Source organism: Acomys minous (genome assembly GCF_964271855.1).
Source record: "Acomys minous genome assembly, chromosome: 13".
Taxonomy (NCBI): Eukaryota; Metazoa; Chordata; class Mammalia; order Rodentia; family Muridae; genus Acomys; species Acomys minous.
In genome coordinates, this window is record NC_140495.1 from 55506286 (window position 1) to 55528982 (window position 22697).

The 22697-nt window shown below is 49.3% G+C and overlaps 1 protein-coding gene across 1 annotated transcript; it reads left to right on the plus strand.

The window, feature by feature from the left end:
• Positions 1–3888: 3888 nt before the first annotated feature.
• LOC311581661 (acyl carrier protein, mitochondrial-like) lies at positions 3889–4537 on the plus strand. Its single transcript, XM_084754130.1, has one exon. The coding sequence runs from the start codon at positions 3909–3911 to the stop codon at positions 4377–4379; it is 471 nt and encodes a 156-aa protein (XP_084610256.1). The 5' UTR covers positions 3889–3908; the 3' UTR covers positions 4380–4537.
• The last annotated feature ends 18160 nt before the right edge of the window (positions 4538–22697 follow it).

Sequence of the window (22697 nt, forward strand, 5' to 3'; positions counted from 1 at the left end):
CCTCAGGGGACAGGTGGTACAGGTGGGGGTTAGGACACAGTGTCAGTTACAAAGGTGGCAGCAAGCAGGAACTTGGTGTAGAAAGACAGTGGCCTGGTTACTAGTTACCAGGACTGAGCGACAAGGACAGAGAGAGAGAGAGACGAGTGGGTCCCAGAGTCGCCACGAGCTCCTCAAGGATCTGCTGACGGGATGCATGTGGAGAACCGGCAGCAAAGCGCTGGCTTAGACATCGCTGCTCATGTGCAGATTTTTGGAGGGAGCCCAGAAAAAGCAGCTCTTCTGTGCTCTGACAGCGCATCTCAGAAGCCTCTGGAAGGATGGATGTCTTCCGCTCATATTCCATTAAGAATTCTTTTCTTCAAAAGTAGGTCAAGAGCTCCGGAGAAACTTATGGACTCTGCCTTTGATTTCTTTTTTACATTTTGAAGTTCAAAGAATATGATGAAGTTTGTTGGAAGGCAAAAAAAAAAAAAAAAAGCATTGATTTAAAAATAAATCTATAATGTGCTCAGCACAATAGAAACTGAAAGCTGGTAGAGTTTGGGTAAACCTTGGCTGTAGCCCAGTAAACATCATTGCCTGGTCCCACATCAGGAACGGTTCTCTGGCTGTGGTGAAGCAAAGTATGGGCTTGATCAAAGGGATGATGCGTCCAGGTGATGCACCTGACCTTCTGTGTTACCATTTTACACCTGGCTCCAATTATGACAAACTCTTGTCACCGAGTCTGCCTTTCTACAATGGCCACAGGACAGTTTACTTCCCCAGTGCACACTGGAAGCCTCCTGTATACTCCACAATCTCCCTTACCAGGAGAAGGAACTCCATCTAGCAAGGCATAAGGTGTCACTGTTCCCATGTGGTACAAGACTTTTAAGAACCAGGGCCACGGGGCATCTTACTTCATATCTTTGGATGTGTGGGACCTTGTCCGCGGTTAGGCCCTGATGAATGGCTGCTGGATAAATGAACAACTTCAGACCTGGGATAACAGTGTGGGGCTTGTGCCAAGGGATGGCCCTTCTGACTTCTTGGCTGCCTCGGGGGTATCAATTGCCTTGTCTACCAGCATCCCCACTGCCTTTCCTTTAGGTGTCAAGCACCTGCTGCATCAAGACACACCATGTCTTTCTCATTTTCAACCCATCTGCTTTAGGTGAACTCAATGGCTCCAGTGGGAACCTGGAAGAACACAGGATCTAGTGAACTACACCGTGCTTTGTATTCTGGAGACAAAGGACTCCACTGTTAGAAAATGATTTTATCCGAATAATGCCAGATGGTGAGATTCATAATGAATTGACTTCATTGGCCCCAGTCTCTCCTTGAAAAGGCTGGCAGATGCCTGTAGTACAGGTTATCTTGTCCTCAGACACTGGAGAGCATTTATACGGATGACTAATTGGGAACAAATCAGAGCTAATCTTTTGTTGGTCCAGCTTCCACAGGAGCAAGCATACTTTTGATCTGACACCTGGACCCAACTCGGCTGCAGAAAATATTTTTCAAAGTTTGCAAAGAACCAGGATGGAAGTCATAATGCACCCTGGTATCTCAAGGTGCAAATGCCTACATTAATATAAACAGAGAAAAAGAGGCACGCCCCTTGCCTGGCTGCCATATTGGGACATCTCTGTAAACTTCCTTAATTTGTGGTCAGATTCAAACGTCTGCTTGGGGGAGTGTCAATAGTTGTAGTGGTTTGACAAGAGAATGGCCCCCATGGGCTCATATGTTTACACGCTTAGTCCCTAGCTGATGAACTGTTTGGAAGGATTAGAAGGATTAGGAGGCGTGGCCTTGTTACAGGAAGTGTGTCACATGGGGTGGCCTTTGAGGTTTCAAAAGCCCATGCCAAGCCCAATCTGTCTCTCTCCCTTTTTCCCTCCCTGCTCCCCCCATCTCCCTTCAGATTGTAACATAACTCTCACCCACTTCCCCAGCACCATGCTCCCCACTCTTATGGTAATGGACTAATCTTCGGAAATGGTAAGCCAGCCCTGTCTCCTCACAGCAACAGAATAGTGACTAACAGACTAATACTGCAGTCAAGTTCAGTTTCCTCTGGAGACTTGGTTTGGAAGATCCTGATAAATGTCCCCAGGGTGCTGCTGCCATCTGCATTTGTCTACGGTGACTCAAGACAGGTGGCATCCAAGTCTCAGCTCTCTTGCCTTCTCCACTTCTGTCCCATGCTGTTTGTATGGGTCAGCCAGCCCACCTGAGGCTCATGTGTGCTCCTCAAGAGACTGCTTAAGAAGGCCACCAGACTTAGGACTGAGATGTTCTGTACGCTTTGTGTTGGGCCCTGGAAATGGTAAAGCAATGGTGATCTCAGAATGTCTTCCTCATAGCAGTCTATGTAGACCTCTGTGTGAAGCCTCCATGGAGAGAGATCTGTCCTAACAGGTGTGGCATGGGACATAATGAAACCCATTCGCACTCTTAAGAATCATTTCCAAAATTAATTGAAGACTGAGGAGCTCTCACCTCATAGAGAGCTGGACCTGTTGATTTGCCAAATTCAGAGATGATTCAGTGAGGCTTGCCCCAGGAAGTCTTTCCTATTCTTTTATTGCACCAAAAGTTATTATTTTACTGTCAGTCTGCATTTGAAATGTTGAGTGAGAGTGCGACTATCCCCACTACAAGGAGTGAGTATCGGCTCTCCCCGGAGGATAGCCCCATGGCCTGCATACACACTTTGCTCAGTGCGGGATGGTGGCGGGACCTACCCCCTCCCCACTCTGCCCTCCCAGGAGGAAGCTGGAACCATGCACACTCAGGGCTGTAAGTTCAGAGCACTGAGGTCTGCGCTCTCTTTACTTGCATACAAAATGCTCCCTTCCAAAGAGGCTTCTCTCTTCTCCCTGATGCTCTTTAACTTAGTCTGGGGGATCCTAGGATCCAGTCAGCGCCCTGCTCTGTGTAACGATCTTAGTTAGGCTTTTATTCATGAGAAGAGACCAAGGCAATTCTTAAAAAACAAAAAAAACTAACAAACATTTAATTGGGGCTGGCTTACAGTTTCAGGGACTTAGACCCTTAGCACCATGGCGGAAAGCATGGCAGCTTGCAGGCAGGCATGGTGCTGGAGGAGGAGCTGAGAGGTCTCCATCTTGATGCTGGCAACAGAAGGGATGAGATCCCACAGTGGGTGGAGCTTGAGCATAGGAGAACTACGAAGCCCCGCCCACTTCCTCCACCAAGGCCACACCTACTCCAACGATGCCACACCTTTTAGTAGTGCCATCCTCAGTGGCTGAGCATTCAAACACGGGAGTCTATGGGGGCCATTTCTAGTCAACCCACAATGCCCTTCATCTCAGCGTGTCTTGCACCCCCTCCTCTCGTCTTGCTTTATGAGGGCAGCTTCCACCATTAGCATCTAATGGTGAGCTCCTCAAGAGCTGCAGTTTGCATAAGGGTGGCTATCTGACCGGGGATTGGGGGAATGGGGGTAGGGGCAAAGTTTGGGGAGAGTAGGGGGTGAGGGGAGTTGGAGAAAGGCTTAGGTGAGCACTATTCTAGGGAGGACAGGATCATATTTGTGGAAAAGCCCCGAGGGTCTCACAGTGTCCCCGTGTTTTTATGCTTTCAAGCACTGTTGGCCGTGTGCATGCTCGCTTTCTCTAACTGTGCTCGGAACATCCCAGGGCATCCCGCTTGGCCCGCCCTTCCCAGGGAAAGGCTCCTTGGAGGATAAAGAGGTGGGGGCTGCTCTGAACATGCAGTACACAAACTGTCCAATGACAGGACATCAAGGCCCATAGCACTCTAATGTATTTCAAATGAGAGGGGAAACTGAAAGTAACAGTATGAGCAGTGCCAGGGCAGCCCGTGGTATAGAGGGATAGTTAGGTAAGAGCACTTCTACCGGCAGTGCATCCTGGGTTGGGGTAGCCATGGCGGCTCGTGTCCTTTCCTCCTGTGTCTGCCGCCTGCCCATGGCCTTTGCGCCGCTACCTCGACTTCCCATTCTGGCCTTGTCCCGGCCGCTCAGCACCACTTTCTGTCCTGAGGGAATCCGCAGGAGACCGGGAACTCTGCAGCCTGCCTTGGCCCTCGCGCAGGTGCCTGGAAGGGTCACACATTTGTGCCGCCAGTACAGTGACGCACCCCCACTAACATTAGAGGGGATCAAAGATAGAGTTCTGTATGTCTTGAAACTCTATGACAAGATTGACCCGGAAAAGCTCTCAGTAAATTCCCACTTTATGAAGGACCTGGGCTTAGACAGTTTGGACCAAGTGGAGATTATTATGGCCATGGAAGACGAATTTGGGTTTGAAATTCCTGATATAGATGCAGAGAAGCTAATGTGTCCACAAGAAATTGTAGATTACATTGCAGATAAGAAGGATGAGTATGAATAAAGTACCAGAGCCACCTTCCTCACTGAGAGGACTCCGAGGACAAGGACACGCCAGTGGTGGCTGACCAACCGTGGTTCTTTTGAACTTTTATTTAAATTGTCTGAGTGTTTTACCCTTTCAAAGTAAATCTATTACAAAACAAAACAAAACAAAACAAAACAAAAACAAAAACAAAACAACAAAAAAAGAGCACTTCTACTGTGTCCTGTGACCAGGAAAGCCTGCAGGATACCCCAGAAGACCTTTGTCACAGTGTCCAGGGCCAGGCTGGGATCTGGCAGGTGGACTGGCCTTGGTGCTCACACCTTTCCATCCTGCAAGTGACTCTGTTCCACACCGACTATGTGCGGATTCTACACCGTCTCTGTGCTGTGAGGGGCAGTAAAGCTCACCTGCAGGATGGCACACAGGGTACAGGCTAGGTGAGCTCCAGTGCCCAGGGCACAGGGACAGGGAGGGGCTGAGTGTGCCAGAGAGGGATGCAATGGGGTTTGCAGTTTGGAAGCGTCACTCTCTGGCCTGCAGGGGTTGGACTGTAAAGGGAGCAGCACGGCAAATAGAGACGCGACAGTAAAGCACAGGAACATGGGGATGTGAGCGCATCCCGAGGCGTGATGGCTGAGTGGCAGCAATGTTGAAGTTCAAGATACCTTAACCTAGAGCTGGGGGCAGAGACAGACTCCCTTAGTCATAAGAAGAAAGAGAAGGTTGAAGAGATGCAAGAAGGGACAAGGAGGAGGATGCAGGCTCTGCTGGTGTGTGTCATTTTAGGGTATCAGAGGACACCTGTGAGAGTGATGGGGGACTCCTACAAGAGAGAGCTCTTTCCCATTTCAGACATTACTAGTGGCACCAGAACGAATATGCTGAATTCTGCTCACTTGTCGCTTTTTACTGTGTATTGGTATCAGGTTTGTCACAGAATGGCTTCCTAGGCTCCTCAACAAAGAGACTATAATTACACAAGCCACTGGGTGTTGCCAGGCATGGTGGCGCGCGCCTTTAGTCCCAGCACTTGGGAGGAAGAGGCAGGTGGCTCTCTGAATTCGAGGCCAGCCTGGTATACAGAGTGAGTTCCAGGACAGCCAGAGATACACATAGAAACCCTTTCTTGAAAACAAACAAACAAACACATTACACTGGGTGGCGGCAGCAGGCTGTGTTGTTTATGCTTTTGTTTTTGTTTTTACTAACTTGATGTTTCCATCACCCCTGTACCAAAGGCTTTAGGCCCCACCCTCAAGCCCCTCCTTCAGCCATCTGCCCCAGGTGGACACCTACAGAAGGCGTGCATGAAGGTGAAGGGTGGCAAACAGGCATCTAAGAGATTAGCCATTCTCATCGCTATGACAGAATCCCTGACGCAAACTATGTTAAGAAGAAGAAAGGTTTGATTTGCTCATGGTTTCAGGGCCTTCAGCCCATGGTTGGCTGGCTCCATTAGTGTAGTCTGTGAGGAGACAGAACAGAGCATCATGGTGACAGGATCACATGTCACAGGGGGCTGAGTAACTCGTTTGACAGTCGGGGAAACGGGAAGAGGATGCCTGCCTGCAGGAATGAGATTCCTCCTTCTTCCTTTCTTATCCCACATGGCCTTCTCTTCCTCAGTTATGAAGTGTCCTCACAGATGCCCAGAACAGGGCTTTACTAATCTAGGTCATGCAAGCCAACAGTCAAGGTTAACCAGCACGCAGAGGTGAGGTTGAAAGGGGAGTGGAGGGGAAGATGAGGACCCTGATTTCCACCCTGGCTAAAACCTCTGCGATTAGGAAAGACTAGGACCTCCAAGTGAGTGAGATTGCTGATCCACTGTGACCCACACTGTCGGTGTACTGGGGGGTCCAGGACACTGGCTCTCCTGCGTGTGGAGAGAAGGCCTCATCCTTCATCCTTCATCCTTCATCCTTCACCCTTCACCCTTCACCCTTCACCCTTCACCCTTCACCCTTCATCCCTTCACCCTTCACCCTTCACCTTCACCCTTCACCCTTCACCCTTCACCCTTCACCTTCACCCTTCACCCTTCACCCTTCACCCTTCACCCTTCACCCTTCACCCTTCACCCTTCATCCTTCATCCTTCATCCTTCACCCTTCACCCTTCACCCTTTACCCTTCACCCTTTCTACGGCCTCCTGGGCCAAATGGGGGAAAGCAATTGCAACCAGCCTTAGCTTCAGCTGGGCCTCCGTTTGCCAGGTGTGGCAGCCCCGGGACCTATCCAATGCCCCTTCCCAGGGCAGTGCTCATGAGGGAAGCAGATCCAGAGGACATCTTACTCTCTCACCTTTCACCTCTCATTAAGCATCTCCTCCCTCTGAAAGCTGCAGTGCGCCTGGGTCAAGTATCCCTCAGCCCCCATCCTCTCTCACAGACGTGTTTTGGTTTGAGCAAGACCCCAGCCTTTGTCACTAGAGCCTCAGGGTCAGGTCTCTGTGCTGAGGTGGAGGAATAAGCACACAGGGTGGGTACTCTCTGGGGCTTGGGAGGTTCAGAATCAGCAGCAGCAAGCAGAAGAACAGAATCCTCCCACAGCAGCGATTCCCCAGAAATGTTGCCATGGTAAAGGGAGGGGGGAGGATGGCGCAGCAGCTGCTACTTAAAGAACCATCAGCATTAGAGGATGCTGGGGTTACACACAGACCCACCCAGCTTCACTCCGTCCAAACAGCACTAGGCAGCAAAGGCTTTTTGCCTAAGTGTGTGTGTGTGTGTGTGTGTGTGTGTGTGTGTGTGTGTGTGTGTAAGAACACAGGGTCTTCAGCTTGTGCTCCTCCACTAAACTACACATCTGTGCCCCCTGGATGTGTTTCATGTTGACCAAGACTCCAAGCTTGGCCAGGGTCATTCTGAAGTTTATTGTGCATTTGTAAACTTAGGAGCCTTTTGAAGAAACAAGCAAATTTAGTGCATGACCGCTGTCACTCAAAAACGTTAGAATCAGATTAGCAAGATGCAAAACTGCAATGGCGACAAACTGAGAGGCTCAGCCCCAGGATCTGTCACGGGGGTGAGGTGGGGACAGGAGAGAGCTTTAGTGCCAAAGTGCCAGGCAGAGGTTTTAAACGGAGAAGTCCTGCATGGTCATTTTTCCCACCTGCCATTTCTGCCTAAGGATGCAGCAGTGCAGAACCTGCCCCTCCTCACACATCCCCACGGGCCTGTGTGTGGAGGATCTGGTTGGTGAGGGCCTGGCTAGTTTGTGGGGTTTATTGATGAGTCAACGCATCGGGGGTGTTTTGATCAGTCGGAGAGCTGGAGCAGCTCACCTGTTGTTAAGTCTCTCAAACCGTCATGCTGCCTGTGTAAGTGCATCATTTCCAAATTCCACCAATCAGCCATGTATGGGACTCAAATTCAAACACTCTCCTCATGTTCCTAAATGTATGAGAGTGAGCCGGGTACCAGGGCAGGGTACCCGATCAAACAGGAGGCAAATATTCCAAGCAGAGGAAAGAAAGCAAAGTAGATCCTGAAAGAATTAAATTCACTGTGAGAAACCATTTGCCAATCGATTGAATCCATCCAGGCAATTCTGTGCTGTAAAGTTTTGCTACTAAAATCCCACAAGTAGCTTAAAGTCTCCGAAGTAAATGTGGCCCCATGACGCTATGGTGATGCGGTGTTAAGTGTCAAGACAGCCACAAAGTCACTTTCGGTGGGGCTGCAAGGAGCACAGAGTGTTATTGTTCAGTAGATTAAGATTATGGTGACTAACAAGTCGTGAGCAACATGCGTGGGAGATGATGGAGTGCATCCAGAGAAAGAGGATGAGGGGAAAGCCTCTCGCAATGCTGCTCCCCCCACCCCTCACTCCCACCACTCTCACCCCTGCCACCCACAGCCCCGCACCCTACCCTCCTCACCCCGGCTTCTGCCATGCTCGCTACCCACTTTCTTCAAACAGGTTTCTCCTGGTGGTAGAGATGCAAGGCATAGAGACAGAGAGGGGAGCCTGTGTGTGCGCGCACATGTGTGTGTGTGCATGTGCGTGCATGTGTGTGTGCCTGTGTGTGTGAACATGTGTGCATGCATGTGTGTGTGTGTGTGTGTGTGTGTCTGTGTGTCTGTGTGTGTGCCTGACAGCTCTGCCCTCAGATACCAGACATTAGTGGCAAATGTTGCCAGCATAGGTTCTAGGGGATTCATGGTGGGTGATGTCAAGACTAGAAGAAACATGGAGCTTGAGAAGCCTCGTGTTCTTTGTAACCTTTTCTACTTCAGTGTCCCCCTCCCTATCTCCTGCACCCCAAATCCTAGAGTTCACAAGATCCCAGACTCTGCTTGTAATCCACTGATTGACCCTCAGCATATGGAAAAAGTTTTCTTTCAACTAGTATGTTCCCAGAGCCAAATGTTATTCATATAAAACTACTAAAATGATTGTGCTCTCACATTCCTGTAATCGCAGCACTAGGAAGGTAGAGGCAGAAACTCAAGGTCACCTTTGCACACACACTGAGTCCATGGCTATCCTGGACGGGGAGAGACCAGAGGACAGAGGGAAAAAGAAAAGAAGAAAACAGATGTTAAATTCCCTAGTAGACCAGCCACCAGAAAATCTTTTTAAAAATAAATAATATTAATAATATTTAGGAGACTTTTGTTTAAAAGGCTCTCAATCCCACCAGCAAGATATAGATTTAGGAAAATAAATAATATTTCGGTAGATATTCAAGACATTCAACTCGGGTTTTTGTTGAACTTCAATATAAAGATAATAAATTTAAAAGACCAACAAGGTCTGGCTTATATTTTTTCCATTTGTTTTAAGCCCTTGCTTTGGATTTATTCTGCTATTACAAAACATTTCAAATGCACAAAAAGAGGGCCATGGTGGTTGCTCAGCCAGAGACAACGCAGACTCACAGAGGAAGGGATCTCGAGGAAGGAGGGGTTACATGAGGTCATTCTGTGGGTGTGTCTGCAGGAGATTGTCTTGACGGAATTGAAGAAACAAAGAAAGAAACCAAAGCAATATCTCAATAAAATAGGTAAAGAACAGCCTTTTTTTTTTCTTTCAGTACAGGGTATTGAGCCTAGGGCTTCACATTCATGAGACAAGAGTTCTAACACTGGGCTGCATCTCCATGCCTGTTATCATCACCATCAGCACCACCATCACCATCACCATCATCACCACCATCATCACCACCATCACCATCACCATCACCACCACCATCACCATCATCACCACCATCACCATCACCATCACCATCACCATCATCACCACCATCACCACCATCACCATCAGCACCACCATCACCATCATCACCACCATCATCACCACCATCACCACCATCACCACCATCACCATCATCACCACCATCACCATCATCACCACCATCACCATCATCACCACCATCACCATCATCGCCATCACCATCACCATCATCACCACCATCATCACCACCATCACCACCATCACCATCATCACCATCATCACCACCATCACCATCATCACCACCATCACCATCATCACCACCATCAGCACCACCATCACCATCACCATCATCACCATCATCATCATCACCATCATGATCTTGAGATAGAGTTTCATTATGTTGTCCAAGCAGCCTTGAATGTACTCTGTACCCCAAACTGTCCTTGAATTTGAGATCCTCCTGCCTCAGCTTTGCAAATGCCTAGGATTACAGATCTGCACTACCTGGTTAGGCTAGGAACAAGCCATTCTTCAAAACATCCCCTTGACCCCCTGACCCTCACCCCAGTCCCACCAAAGTTCCTCCCATGTTGGAAAAGCTCAGTCTGGGGCAAGAGCAAGCGCTGGAGAAGATTTCAGGCTGCCACCTCGGGAGGATGACCTAATGTCCCACCCGTCCTGATCCTTCACACACAAAGCAGAAAGTATCTTCTGCCTCCTCCGCCATCCCGAGTCCCTTGGTGGCCCTGCCTCTCTGCCCAGTGCTGTTTTCCTTACCAAGCCTGGAGGCTCAGCAAGGACAGGCTCCCCAGGACCAGCCTATGCCCAACAGGTGCTTGACTAAAGATGGAGCTCAATGCTCCGAATGCTTTTAACTTTTTTAACACAACCGGGACTTTAACTTGATTCATCCTGACACCTAGTGGTGATTTCTCTCCCTTTGCGCCGACAAGATCGGCAGGAAAGCGCAGCCTTTCTGCTCACTGACTGTGTGTGATCCAGGGACCTGCAGGAGAGCGTGGTTGGAGCCTGCCCTCCGTGGGCTTACAGGCCAGCGGCGCTCGCTGTCCTCATCCGTGTCGTTATAACGCTGACACTGCTCCGTGGTAGGAAGCCGCACCGGATATTGTGGGACTGGCACGGAGAGCCGCAGCTGAGCCACAGGGACTGTCTCTATTTCATGGAGCGACCTCTTCAGGGTACCGTCTCCTTTGAAGATGGCTTGGTCTCACGTTTCAAGATGCTATCCCAATTGTACTCTCAGCTTCGGCAAACATTCTCCATTCTCCGAACAGCCATAAGCCAAGTCCTGTTGGGTTCCTTTATTCCCCGCCCCCCTTCCGCCCCTGCGGGGGAGGGAGGTCAGGGAGGCAACACAGGAGGGAGACCCATAGTACCCTCCTCCAGAGTCTCTTTCCTCTGCCTTTTTTAACCAAACTTTGAGAATCAAATCTTAATGAGAAAACATTTGGAAAGCAAAACAGAACTGGGGTCCTCACAGTACAGTGCAAACTTGTCCTGTGAAGGGGAAAACATTAGGATATGAGAGAAACCCGGGTGACGTTTTCACCTGAGCCCCTGTAAGTGCAGTGCAGAGGCCCCAGCTATGATGGGCGTTAATCTCAGTAAACCCACATGCCGTCTGCTGCACCTAACTTAGACCACAACGTGGCCCAGCCCACCTTACGCATGCTGGCCCACTTGAACGGGCCCACAGTTGGGCAGTCTTCTAACCCAAACCCTGTTTTGTAATAGCATCTTCTGTAATGAGAATTGAGCTGAGAGTGCGCAGCAGAATGTGTCTATTGCACGGGAAACTAGAAGACTGACCTTGTACCATTGCAAACTTTAAAAACTGGGACTCAAGTTGTCATAGGTCCGATCTTATTAGATGTAAGAGAAAATACAGAAACGCTTCACTTTGTAGCGCTTCCATGTGGTCAAAATGAAAAATAAAACAATTAAACAAGCTGTGCTGGCTAATCTTGGTTGTCAGCTTGGTTGGGTCTGAGATCAGCTAAGGCCTGCGCCTGGCCAGGCCTGTGGGACATAGATTTCTAGGGCTTTCCCAGGAGTGGGCGGCACCCGCTGGCAGATAGGGAGCTGCTCCCCTTTGCTCCCCTGCTCCCCTTTGCTCCCCTTTGCTCCATGTTCTGAGAGCATCCACTCTGTTGCTGCCGCTGCCGCCACCACTGCTGCCACTCTTCACAAACAATATAACCCAGTTTCTTTGACCTTCCAGTGTGGAGCGAAGAGGCAGAGGCTCTCTAAGAATCATCCAGGCTGTCACAGAGCACTGGGCCTGCTGGAAACATCCAGAGTTATGACCTAAGTAACGATCACATTGTCAGACTCTCTAACATGCCGTATGCCAAAGTGCTAATACGCTTAGTCTGTAAATAATGGCTATAAATCAATAAAAATAAAGGAATACATAAATAAAATATGTTTGAAAAGAAACAGCTCTTAAAAGGATATGCAAATTAGGGTTGGGGTATAGCTAAATGGTAGAACTTTTATCTACACAAACAAGGCCCTTGGTTTTGTTTGTTTGTTTGTTTGTTGTTTTTTGGTTTTCAAGACAGGGTTTCTCTGTGTAGCCCTAGGTGTCCTGGATTCACTTTGTAAACCAGGCTGGCCTTGAACTCACAGCGATCCACCTGCCTCTGCCTCTGGAGTGCTGGGATTAAAGGCGTGCACCACTATGCCTGGCTTAAGGCCCTGGGTTTTTTCCTCAGCACCTCACCAAAAAAGGAAACGCAAATTAGCAATTTACGACAGTGAAAATAAAATTATTTGGTATATGGGCAAGAAATTGAAGATCTGTTATGTTTAATGGTGACCAAAATATCTGTAGAAGTGTTAAAGTGGTATGTTTTCAGAGAAAACATTAGTGTTAGATATAAATAGTACATGCGTTTATCTTTTACCCTGTAAACCACTTTTAAACATAAATTCTAAGAAAACAGTGAACAAAGAGACAGAATGGGAAGAACTCTAGCTAGCTAAACATGACAGGATTAATATCGAAGCTATAAAAAGAACTCAAAAAAACTAAATGCTCAAATAATTCTGTTGATAAATAGACTAACAAAATGAGCAAACAGTTCCTAAAAGACAAAATACTAATAATCAATAAACATATTTTTTACAAACTGGATTTTTTTTTTACTAATCATCATAAAAATATAAAACAGAATTACATGGAGATTCTCACTCACCCCAGTCAGAATGACAGTCATTAAAAAGCAAGTAACAGCAAGTGCTGGTGTAGATGCCAGGGAACTCTGGTATTTGCATGAAAATGGCTACAAAGGCCAAAGGCACCATTAGGAGGTGTGGCTTTGATGGCGGAACTGTGTCACTGGGGGTGGGGCTTTGAGGTTTCAGAAGTTCAAGCCAGGCCCAGTGTCACTCACTCTTGCTGCCTACTGCATGCTGATCCAGATGTAGAACTCTCAGCTCCCTCTAGCATCATGTCTGCCTGCATGCCGCCATCTTTCCCACCATGATGATAATGGATCACATCTCTGAACTGTAAACCAGCACCCAACTAAGTGTTTTCCTTTATGAGAGTCGCTGTGGTCATGGTGTGTCTTCACAGCAATAAAACCCTACACACACACACACAGGAACCCTTACACACACTGTGGAGAACGTAAACACACCCTGCCACTATGGCAGCTAGTGGGCAGGTTTACACATAGACTAAAGATATGACCAGCCACGCCTACCTACCACTCCTAGCTATTTACCACAAGGCCTCCAAGTCAGCACACCCCAGAGCCAGCTGCATTTAATGTACAGCACAGCTGTTATGGGACCAGTCTATGTGCCCAACAGTAGAGGAATGGATAAAGAAATGTGAAATGTACATAATAAGATTTTTTTTCAGTAAACAATAACCAAGCTTTAATGTTTGTAGGAAAATAGACACTGCTTGAGATAGTTGTATTACGTGAATTAAGCCAGTCTCCGTGATTCCTAGATTTTTGCATATTAATAGATGCACAAAATCATGTGTGAAAGTAGAAGTAAAAATGTCTAGGGAATAATCAATAAGAACTAACAGGAGTGGGCAAAGTTAGGAAAAGGGAGGGTAGAAAGCGTGTGTGTGTGTGTGTGTGTGTGTGTGTGTGTGTGTGTGTGTGTGTGTGTCCTCAATGTTGACTATGTACTTCTGTGAGAAAATGTACTTATCTACAATGTTCACTGAAAAACAATAAATAAAAAGGCAGCTGACGGAGAACACAAAGGCACAGCATGCTAGCAAAGGTATGTACACAAGCGTGTACATCCAAAATAATTTGCTTCCCATAGGGCAATAATTTTATTTATGAAGTTAATAACTTGACTAAACAGTGACATAGCAGATCACTGATGCTGTATTATCCTTCCTCATTTCAGATGTGAGGACGCAATTCTAGGCTTATGAACATAAGCACTGACCAAGAAGAAACCAGAGAGCCTTATCTGCTGGGAAAATGGGAGGATTGCCTGTGAACTCACATACAGACTGCACACAATTGCTTGCACGTTCAGTGCTCATCTTGCCCTCTTATGTCTTCCTTTCTACCTTTACTGTGTCTTTCTTTGGATGCTGGCGGGAGTCCCATGCCTCCTTGTCCTGAGACCATGGGGACATTTTTACTCTCTCTGAAGGCACCCACCCGTCTCCACACAGCTGCTGACCTGGCCTGCCTTCTTGGACCCTAACTAAAGCAGCCTTCTTTCCCCTGCGCCTTTCCCATCAGCTACCAGCATTTACCACTTGCTTACCTTGTTGTTATTTTTCTCTCAAACTCTAGTAAAATAGTTTTTAAGCTTAAAAGGAACAGACAGAGAGAGACAGACAGACAAGACTGGTTTTCATCTAGGGCTAGATTTAGGATGTCTACTTTTTTCGCATAGATTTCTAGATGCATTGTTTTAAATTTTGCAGTATTTTAAAATTTGAAAACTGTAAATTAGTTTTGCTCAAAGGAACTACTAAGCTCTCCCTTGCTCAGCTCAGTTACGGCGCCTGGCAGCTGAGGAACAACTTAGAAACGGTGAACCACAGAGAAGGTGAACTCCACAGTTCCCCTTTCCCTTTGTGGAGAGCACAGTTTTAAGAAGCACCTCCAGTTAGGCCCAGGGCGCTAGGTACAATGACGGTACTGCTCACACCCTCCTCCGTAGGGAATGTTGAATCAGGAAGCACAGAGCCATCAGTGAGCGGCCTTGCTGGGTTTCCTGTGTCTCGGGCTTTCCTGCCTAGAATAGATCCTTCCCCAGGCTCCCATTTACGGTAAATGTAATTACATCTTAATGGCATCCATCACTTTCTCCGCTGCTCCTATTTTTAACTGGCACAAACGGGAACATTTGTCCTCTGGTTCACTGATGAGTTTTTAGGCCATGGCTTTTAAGATGACAGTGCCCTTAATCTCACTGTGGAGTCTTAAGATGAAATAACAGCCTGTAATTAAGACAATGCAGCGCAGGCAACCTCATTCGGCTAACAAGGGTGGCTCAGCAGCTGGGCTCTGGTGCTGAGAAGCTGCTAGTCAGGCTGGCCGGCTGCAACCAAGAGTCCCCCTCGGCTGTCTCCTCGTTGTGTAGGAGATCTGCTGTTTGTGCAGTGGTGTAGGGCTAATGAGCAGCCGAGTGCTCAGTCACCCCATAGAAAAGTGGGTGCCCCTCCCCCTTGGACCTTGACTATCTTGAGAATTTTAAGCTCTGGAATCTCACGAAGGCCACATAATTTCCACTTGGGGCCACTCGCTCTCATGGTCCATATATGCAAAGCTAATCATTGGTTCCCATGCGTCCAGCCTTGCCACCACCTCAGCCTGCTTCAAGCACTGTGAAGGATGCTTCAGGCCTGGCCCCTGAGCCCCTGCCTGGCTCAAGCATTGTGAAGGATGCTTCAGGCCTGGCCCCTGAGCCCCTGCCTGGCTCAAGCACTGTGAAGGATGCTTCAGGCCTGGCCCCTGAGCCCCTGCCTGGCTCAAGCATTGTGAAGGATGCTTTAGGACTGGATCTTGAGTCCCTGCCTGGCTCAAGCATTGTGAAGGATGCTTTAGGACTGGATCTTGAGTCCCTGCCTGGCTCAAGCATCGTGAAGGATGCTTCAGGCCTGGCCCCTGAGCCCCTGCCTGGCTCAAGCATCGTGAAGGATGCTTCAGGCCTGGCCCCTGAGCCCCTGCCTGGCTCAAGCATTGTGAAGGATGCTTCAGGCCTGGACCCTGAGCCCCTGCCTGGCTCAAGCACTGTGAAGGATGCTTCAGGCCTGGACCCTGAGCCCCTGCCTGGCTCAAGCATTGTGAAGGATGCTTCAGGCCTGGACCCTGAGCCCCTGCCTGGCTCAAGCACTGTGAAGGATGCTTCAGGCCTGGACCCTGAGCCCCTGCCTGGCTCAAGCATTGTGAAGGATGCTTCAGGCCTGGCCCCTGAGCCCCTGCCTGGCTCAAGCACTGTGAAGGATGCTTCAGGCCTGGCCCCTGAGCCCCTGCCTGGCTCAAGCACTGTGAAGGATGCTTCAGGCCTGGCCCCTGAGCCCCTGCCTGGCTCAAGCACTGTGAAGGATGCTTCAGGCCTGGCCCCTGAGCCCCTGCCTGGCTCAAGCACTGTGAAGGATGCTTCAGGCCTGGCCCCTGAGCCCCTGCCTGGCTCAAGCACTGTGAAGGATGCTTCAGGCCTGGCCCCTGAGCCCCTGCCTGGCTCAAGCACTGTGAAGGATGCTTCAGGCCTGGCCCCTGAGCCCCTGCCTGGCTCAAGCACTGTGAAGGATGCTTCAGGCCTGGACCCTGAGCCCCTGCCTGGCTCAAGCACTGTGAAGGATGCTTCAGGCCTGGCCCCTGAGCCCCTGCCTGGCTCAAGCATTGTGAAGGATGCTTCAGGCCTGGCCCCTGAGCCCCTGCCTGGCTCAAGCACTGTGAAGGATGCTTCAGGCCTGGCCCCTGAGCCCCTGCCTGGCTCAAGCACTGTGAAGGATGCTTCAGGCCTGGCCCCTGAGCCCCTGCCTGGCTCAAGCATTGTGAAGGATGCTTCAGGCCTGGACCCTGAGCCCCTGCCTGGCTCAAGCACTGTGAAGGATGCTTCAGGCCTGGCCCCTGAGCCCCTGCCTGGCTCAAGCACTGTGAAGGATGCTTCAGGCCTGGACCCTGAGCCCCTGCCTGGCTCAAGCACTGTGAAGGATGCTTCAGGCCTGGCCCCTGAGCCCCTGCCTGGCTCAAGCACTGTGAAGGATGCTTCAGGCCTGGCCCCTGAGCCCCTGCCTGGCTCAAGCACTGTGAAGGATGCTTCAGGCCTGGCCCCTGAGCCCCTGCCTGGCTCAAGCACTGTGAAGGATGCTTCAGGCCTGGCCCCTGAGCCCCTGCCTGGCTCAAGCACTGTGAAGGATGCTTCAGGCCTGGCCCCTGAGCCCCTGCCTGGCTCAAGCACTGTGAAGGATGCTTCAGGCCTGGCCCCTGAGCCCCTGCCTGGCTCAAGCACTGTGAAGGATGCTTCAGGCCTGGCCCCTGAGCCCCTGCCTGGCTCAAGCACTGTGAAGGATGCTTCAGGCCTGGCCCCTGAGCCCCTGCCTGGCTCAAGCACTGTGAAGGATGCTTCAGGCCTGGCCCCTGAGCCCCTGCCTGGCTCAAGCACTGTGAAGGATGCTTCAGGCCTGGCCCCTGAGCCCCTGCCTGGCTCAAGCACTGTGAAGGATGCTTCAGGCCTGGCCCCTGAGCCCCTGCCTGGCTCAAGCACTGTGAAGGATGCTTCAGGCCTGGCCCCTGAGCCCCTGCCTGGCTCAAGCACTGTGAAGGATGCTTCAGGCCTGGACCCTGAGCCCCTGCCTGGCTCAAGCATTGTGAAGGATGCTTCAGGCCTGGCCCCTGAGCCCCTGCCTGGCTCAAGCACTGTGAAGGATGCTTCAGGCCTGGCCCCTGAGCCCCTGCCTGGCTCAAGCACTGTGAAGGATGCTTCAGGCCTGGCCCCTGAGCCCCTGCCTGGCTCAAGCACTGTGAAGGATGCTTCAGGCCTGGCCCCTGAGCCCCTGCCTCTTATCTCTTCCCTCACGAAGGCTCGAACACTGTAGATCATGGACGAGCCGTAACCACAGGGGCCTTGTTTTGGCGCATGAAATTTGTAGGTACAATGGCAGTGGTGCCATTTCTGGAGCCAGGTTCACAGGTTGGGCAGCGGTAGTAACCAGGTCACCAGGCTTGGCATATGATTTTACTAGTACTTTCCTGAATTGGCGACCCTGTTCTAAGAGAGGTACATTAGCATTTCTTTTTCTCACAGCCTTGTGAATTCCACACGAAGAAGTCTGGATTTTACAGCAGAGTAAATGCAAGCTCAACCGAAGCATGCCCGGAGGTGGAAGCTGGTGACGGAGCCAAGCAGTAGACAGCTTTGAAATTGAGGGCAAAGAGCTCCAGAGGCCAGGTCATAAATCACTGGACAGTTAACTTGCTACTGCTCAAATCTTTCTGCCCAAAGCTATTCAATGGCCTTCAGATCCACTCAGCACCCTGTGTTCATTGTCTTGCCTTAGTGGGCTGTGATCTGAGGCACTGGGGAAATCTGCCTATTTTACATACCTTAACAGAAGTCTCCCACGTGCCTGCCTCTCACCTCCCTAGGAGAGGCCAACTCCTTATGCATCTTTCAGACCAGCCTCAGAAGACTCCTGATCCTGACCTGGTTTCTTGCAGGCCCGGGGCAAGCAGGCACTAATTTACATCACGCAGCCAGTACTGCCGCCTTGAGCTGTGAGCCCCCCTTGGCAGTCATCTTATTTGGGTACACATTTGAGCTCTCCCGCCCCTGTGCCCCATATTCTTGTGTGCTTACTCAGCAGGCCTGCTGTCTCCAAAAGAGGACACTGCAAGAGAGTGGCCATCAAGGACCTCCTTGGTGGCCAAGAAGCTCTTAAGAGCCGAATTTCTCTGTTTTCTTAAGCATTTGCACATCCACTGGCACATTCCTATCGATAAGGGGAAAGCTTGTAGCCTTTAGTAGAATCCCATCTCTTCTGCTGCCTCAAATGTTTCCTAGGGTAGGTCCAACCCTGACAGGGGAGCCATGAGATCAAGTTAAAATCTCCTCCATTCTAGGTATCAATCAGAAATTAATGAAACCTTCCATCTGGCCGATTCCCTCCAAATGAGCGAAAGTCTGGATAGTACAGCCTCCATACAGACCTCCCGTCCTGTTAGCACTCAGTCTTCCATGCTCCCTCCCTCCCTCCCTCCCTTCTCTCTCTCTCTCTCTCTCTCTCTCTCTCTCTCCCTTTCTCTCTGACTCTCTCCCTGTCTTTCTCTCTGTCTCTGTGTGTCTCTCTGTCTCTCTCTGTGTCTCTGTCTCTCTCTGTGTGTCTGTCTGTCTCTCTGTGTATCTGTCTGTCTGTCTGTCTGTCTGTCTGTCTCTCTCCTTCTATCATGTTCCTGTGTGTCTAGGGTTATGTTAGCAGCAGGTCATTCCAGCCTGGGCAGAGCAAGTTCTTGGGTGAACTGCATCCATTTGGAATAACCCATTGTCTCAGGGTTTCTATTGCTGTAATGAAATGCCAGGACCAAAAAGCAAGTTGGGAAGAAAATGGTTTCTTTGGCTTCCACTTCCACATCACTGTTCATCATCAAAGGAAGTCAGGACAGGAACTCAAACAGGGCAGGAACCTGGAGGCAGGAGCTGATGCAGAGGCCATGGAGGGGTGCTGCTAACTGGTTTGCTTCCCGTAGCTTGCCCAACCTGCTTTCTTATAGAACCCAGGACCACCAGCCCAGGGGTGGCACCACCCACAATGAGCTGGGGCCTTCCCTCCTCAGTCACTAATTAAGAAAATGCCTTACAGCTGGCTCTTCTGGAGGCGTTTTCCTCAGCTGAGGTTCTCGGCTCTCAGTTAACTCTAGCTCCTGCCAAGCTGACATAAAACTAGCAGCACAGCCATGTAGCTCCCACGTCAGTGGACGGGCGTCCCTACAGGGCTCGGAACCCGTTCCCAAGGGACTCTGTGCCAACCCACTGGCACCAACTGAAACATAAGCATGTGTGCACTGACACTCAAAGGTCACTCTTCCAAGAATATTCCAAGAATATTCCAAGAATAGAGGCAGCAGGATTGGCTTGAGGAGGGAAGGTGAGAAAATGGAAAGAGAAGACCCGAGGGATACTCCCCCCTCGCTTACAAAGGTCATCCCCCCCCCCATTACAAGATGTCCCTTCTGCTTCCTGTCCTGCCCTTTTTTGTCTCAAGCTCATTCTAATGCAAGGAGAGATAGAGTAGGTACCTTGGACCCCAGTGGCCTTTAACCTGCTGAGTGTGGGTACACAAGCGCCTCTACTGAGAACGCATAGCAAAAGCTCTCCAGAGGTAACTAAATGCAGGTGGCCCTCCTCATTCTTGCTGATGCCATCCTGACATTTAGAGGCTGAGGCACACTGTTGAGTGGCCTGATAAAACCCAAGGCTATGACGTCATAGTGCTTTTAGTGACAAGTCAGTGGGAGAAAACAATAAGATAGCAATTTATCTCCTGGAGAATTGTCCTGGGTATGATGACGTCACACGTGACGACTTAAAGACACCATACTTTAGGTAGAAAGGCTTCTTCTAGCTCAGAAAACAGAAAGGGAAAAAATGACCCAGAGACATGAGTGTTTCTTAGCATACTAAGACAAAATATGGAAGAGCACAGGAATAAATACACTATACAAGAAATACTGTGCAATAGCAGCCACAGAAAACAAGGAAATCAACATTAAGTTTCCCAAATGACAATCTTTAGTTTTGCTGGTGCACTTACCGTATTTTTTGGGCCATAAGATGCACATTTTCCCCCTAAAAGTGTGTGTGTTGGGGAACTAGGGTGTGTTATGGTCCGATTGCTTTTTTTTTTGCTGTTTTTCTTCTCTTAAAACCTGGAGTGCATCTTATGGTCAGGTGTATCTTATAGTCTGAAAAATACAGTATATGTTTCCAGGTCATATGAGGCCTGAAAATCATGGGGAGTAGATCAAGAAGCTAATCCCACATTGAAAATCTTCCTCAAACTAAAGACTCAAAAAAAAAAAAAAAAAAAAAGTACGATGCTGATGGCAACCACAAGAGCAAGGCCATAGATGCCAATGAAACCTGCACATCTTCACTTCATCCCACAATAAGGGCATAGCCTGCCTCCTCTGCATAGACATGGAAACGGAGGCTCAAGAAGGTCATGCTCCCTCCAAAGGCGCTATGAGAGGCCTATGAGATCTGCTGGTGTGACAGACAGCAAAGATAGCAGAGGAGCCATTATTTCAGGAAGGTTGGTGCCTTGAGAGTCCCCCGCAATGCCATCTGAGCATGCCATAGTCAGCACTGTCCTCGGCTGGCCCAGAGGTCATCAGTTCTCAGGGAAGGATCTGGGCCAGCCAGCAGAGCTTCAGACCTACTTATAAACCGGAGCTGCCAAAGCATGGCTTCAGAAGGTCCAAAGTCCCCGTCACGTCCTCTCATGCTTCACTAGGTTGTCCCCCCCCCCCCCACTGTGCAATTAAGCTAAAAGAAATACTGACCAGTTTCATGGGCTAGGATAGAACTCAGCAAAGGTTGTCCAGTGTGCACAGGGCTCTCAGTTCAGTATCCCACACTGTGGGCAATATAACTGCTAGCAAAACTTTTTTTTTTTTAAAGTAGTTATAAGAGCTACACAACTCAACAAGCTTCATGTCCAAACATTTTTAGTTATTTGAAAATAACACATAGATGAAAATTCAAAGAAAAAGAATCTTCTCCCATACCTTACTGACATCACAGAAGTGTGTTGAGGGTTGGCCTGGTGTTATGTATTCTGATGCTAAGTACTTGCCCTCCATGATCTGGCTGCTGCCCACATTCTCACATACACCTGTCCTTGTGGTGTAAATCTCGCTCTACCTATTTAAGTTGATTGGTTAGTTAAAAAAAAAATGCTAAAGCTTGGGATTTGGCAGAAGAGAGAGAAGTGGAGTGTGAGGTTCTCAGGCCTGGGGTTGGGGGACCAAGAGGCAGGAGAGAGAGGATACAGGTCTAGGAAGAGGAAGAAAGGAAGGAAGGAAGGAAGGAAGGAAGGAAGGAAGGAAGGAAGAGTCAAGATGGGTTGTAGTGGAGAGAAGCACATGGCCAGCTCACCGGGCATGGAGGAGAGCCGCCCATATGAGGAACAGTAACAAGCATTTTGGGATTATGGACAGGAGAAGCCCAGATAGGAAGGATTAAAGCAGGGGGCCTGGGCCGGGGGCTGGGAAGTGATCAGGATAGTTTAGAGGGTTATAGTACCTGCCCAGTCCCAGGGAAAATGAGGCTGTTCTGAAATACAAGCTGTCTGTGTCTTTCTTGATTATGGGAGCAGGTTAGATAGCACCACTGAAATAATTATAGGCTGATCTTATGATAACTGTTATTAGATAGCTTCATAATTTCTACAACGGAAGTGCCTGATGGACAAGCGCAATGCCTCCGGTTCAGAGCTGGATGCCACTGCCAGCTCACGTCCTGTTTCACACAGCTCACCATCTCACAGTTAGCGAGGGAGAGTGCCGGGAGGTGACAGGTCTGCTGACCCTGAGGAGGTACTCTCAGTAGCATATGCGGGTATAGGTGTGGGAACTACTCATCTTCTAGAAGGCTCAAATTCCACCAGGAACAGAAAGAAAGTCTGTGCTGAGGCAACACATTCTTTTCTGTCGGTAAACTTCTACTACACATGTATACTCACATAACAGACACTGTGTAATGACCTTTTGCCTTGGCTTATCATGTAAATTTGCTGCTTGGCTCAAATCAGTCCAGCATGGGCTTCAAGAGGCCTGTTAACTTGTTTCTACCTCTCTTTGATGCACGCCCATTCTTGGGATGATAGAGTGTTACAACAGTAAGAAACTGTCTCCCAAGGCCACTAACCAGAAGTTTTACTCCTTTTCAAGGAAATTGCACTTGCCTTAGTAAGTACTCAAGGGACCATAACAGCGTCACTCTCTTAGGAAGCTGGCATTCTCAGCACTCTAAGGTTTAATGAACAAACAGACCCAGAGAATGGACATTTAAAAGCTAGGATGTTCAAACTAAAATAAAATAACCTGACACATCTTCACCACCCTGGGCTCAGTCTACATCATCACATTCATTGAAAGCACATTTGCTCCTCCTGTTAGACACCAG

Excerpts from the sequence above, each read along its gene's own strand:
- LOC311581661 (XM_084754130.1), top strand. The coding sequence starts at position 3,909 with ATGGCGGCTCGTGTCCTTTCCTCCTGTGTCTGCCGCCTGCCCATGGCC.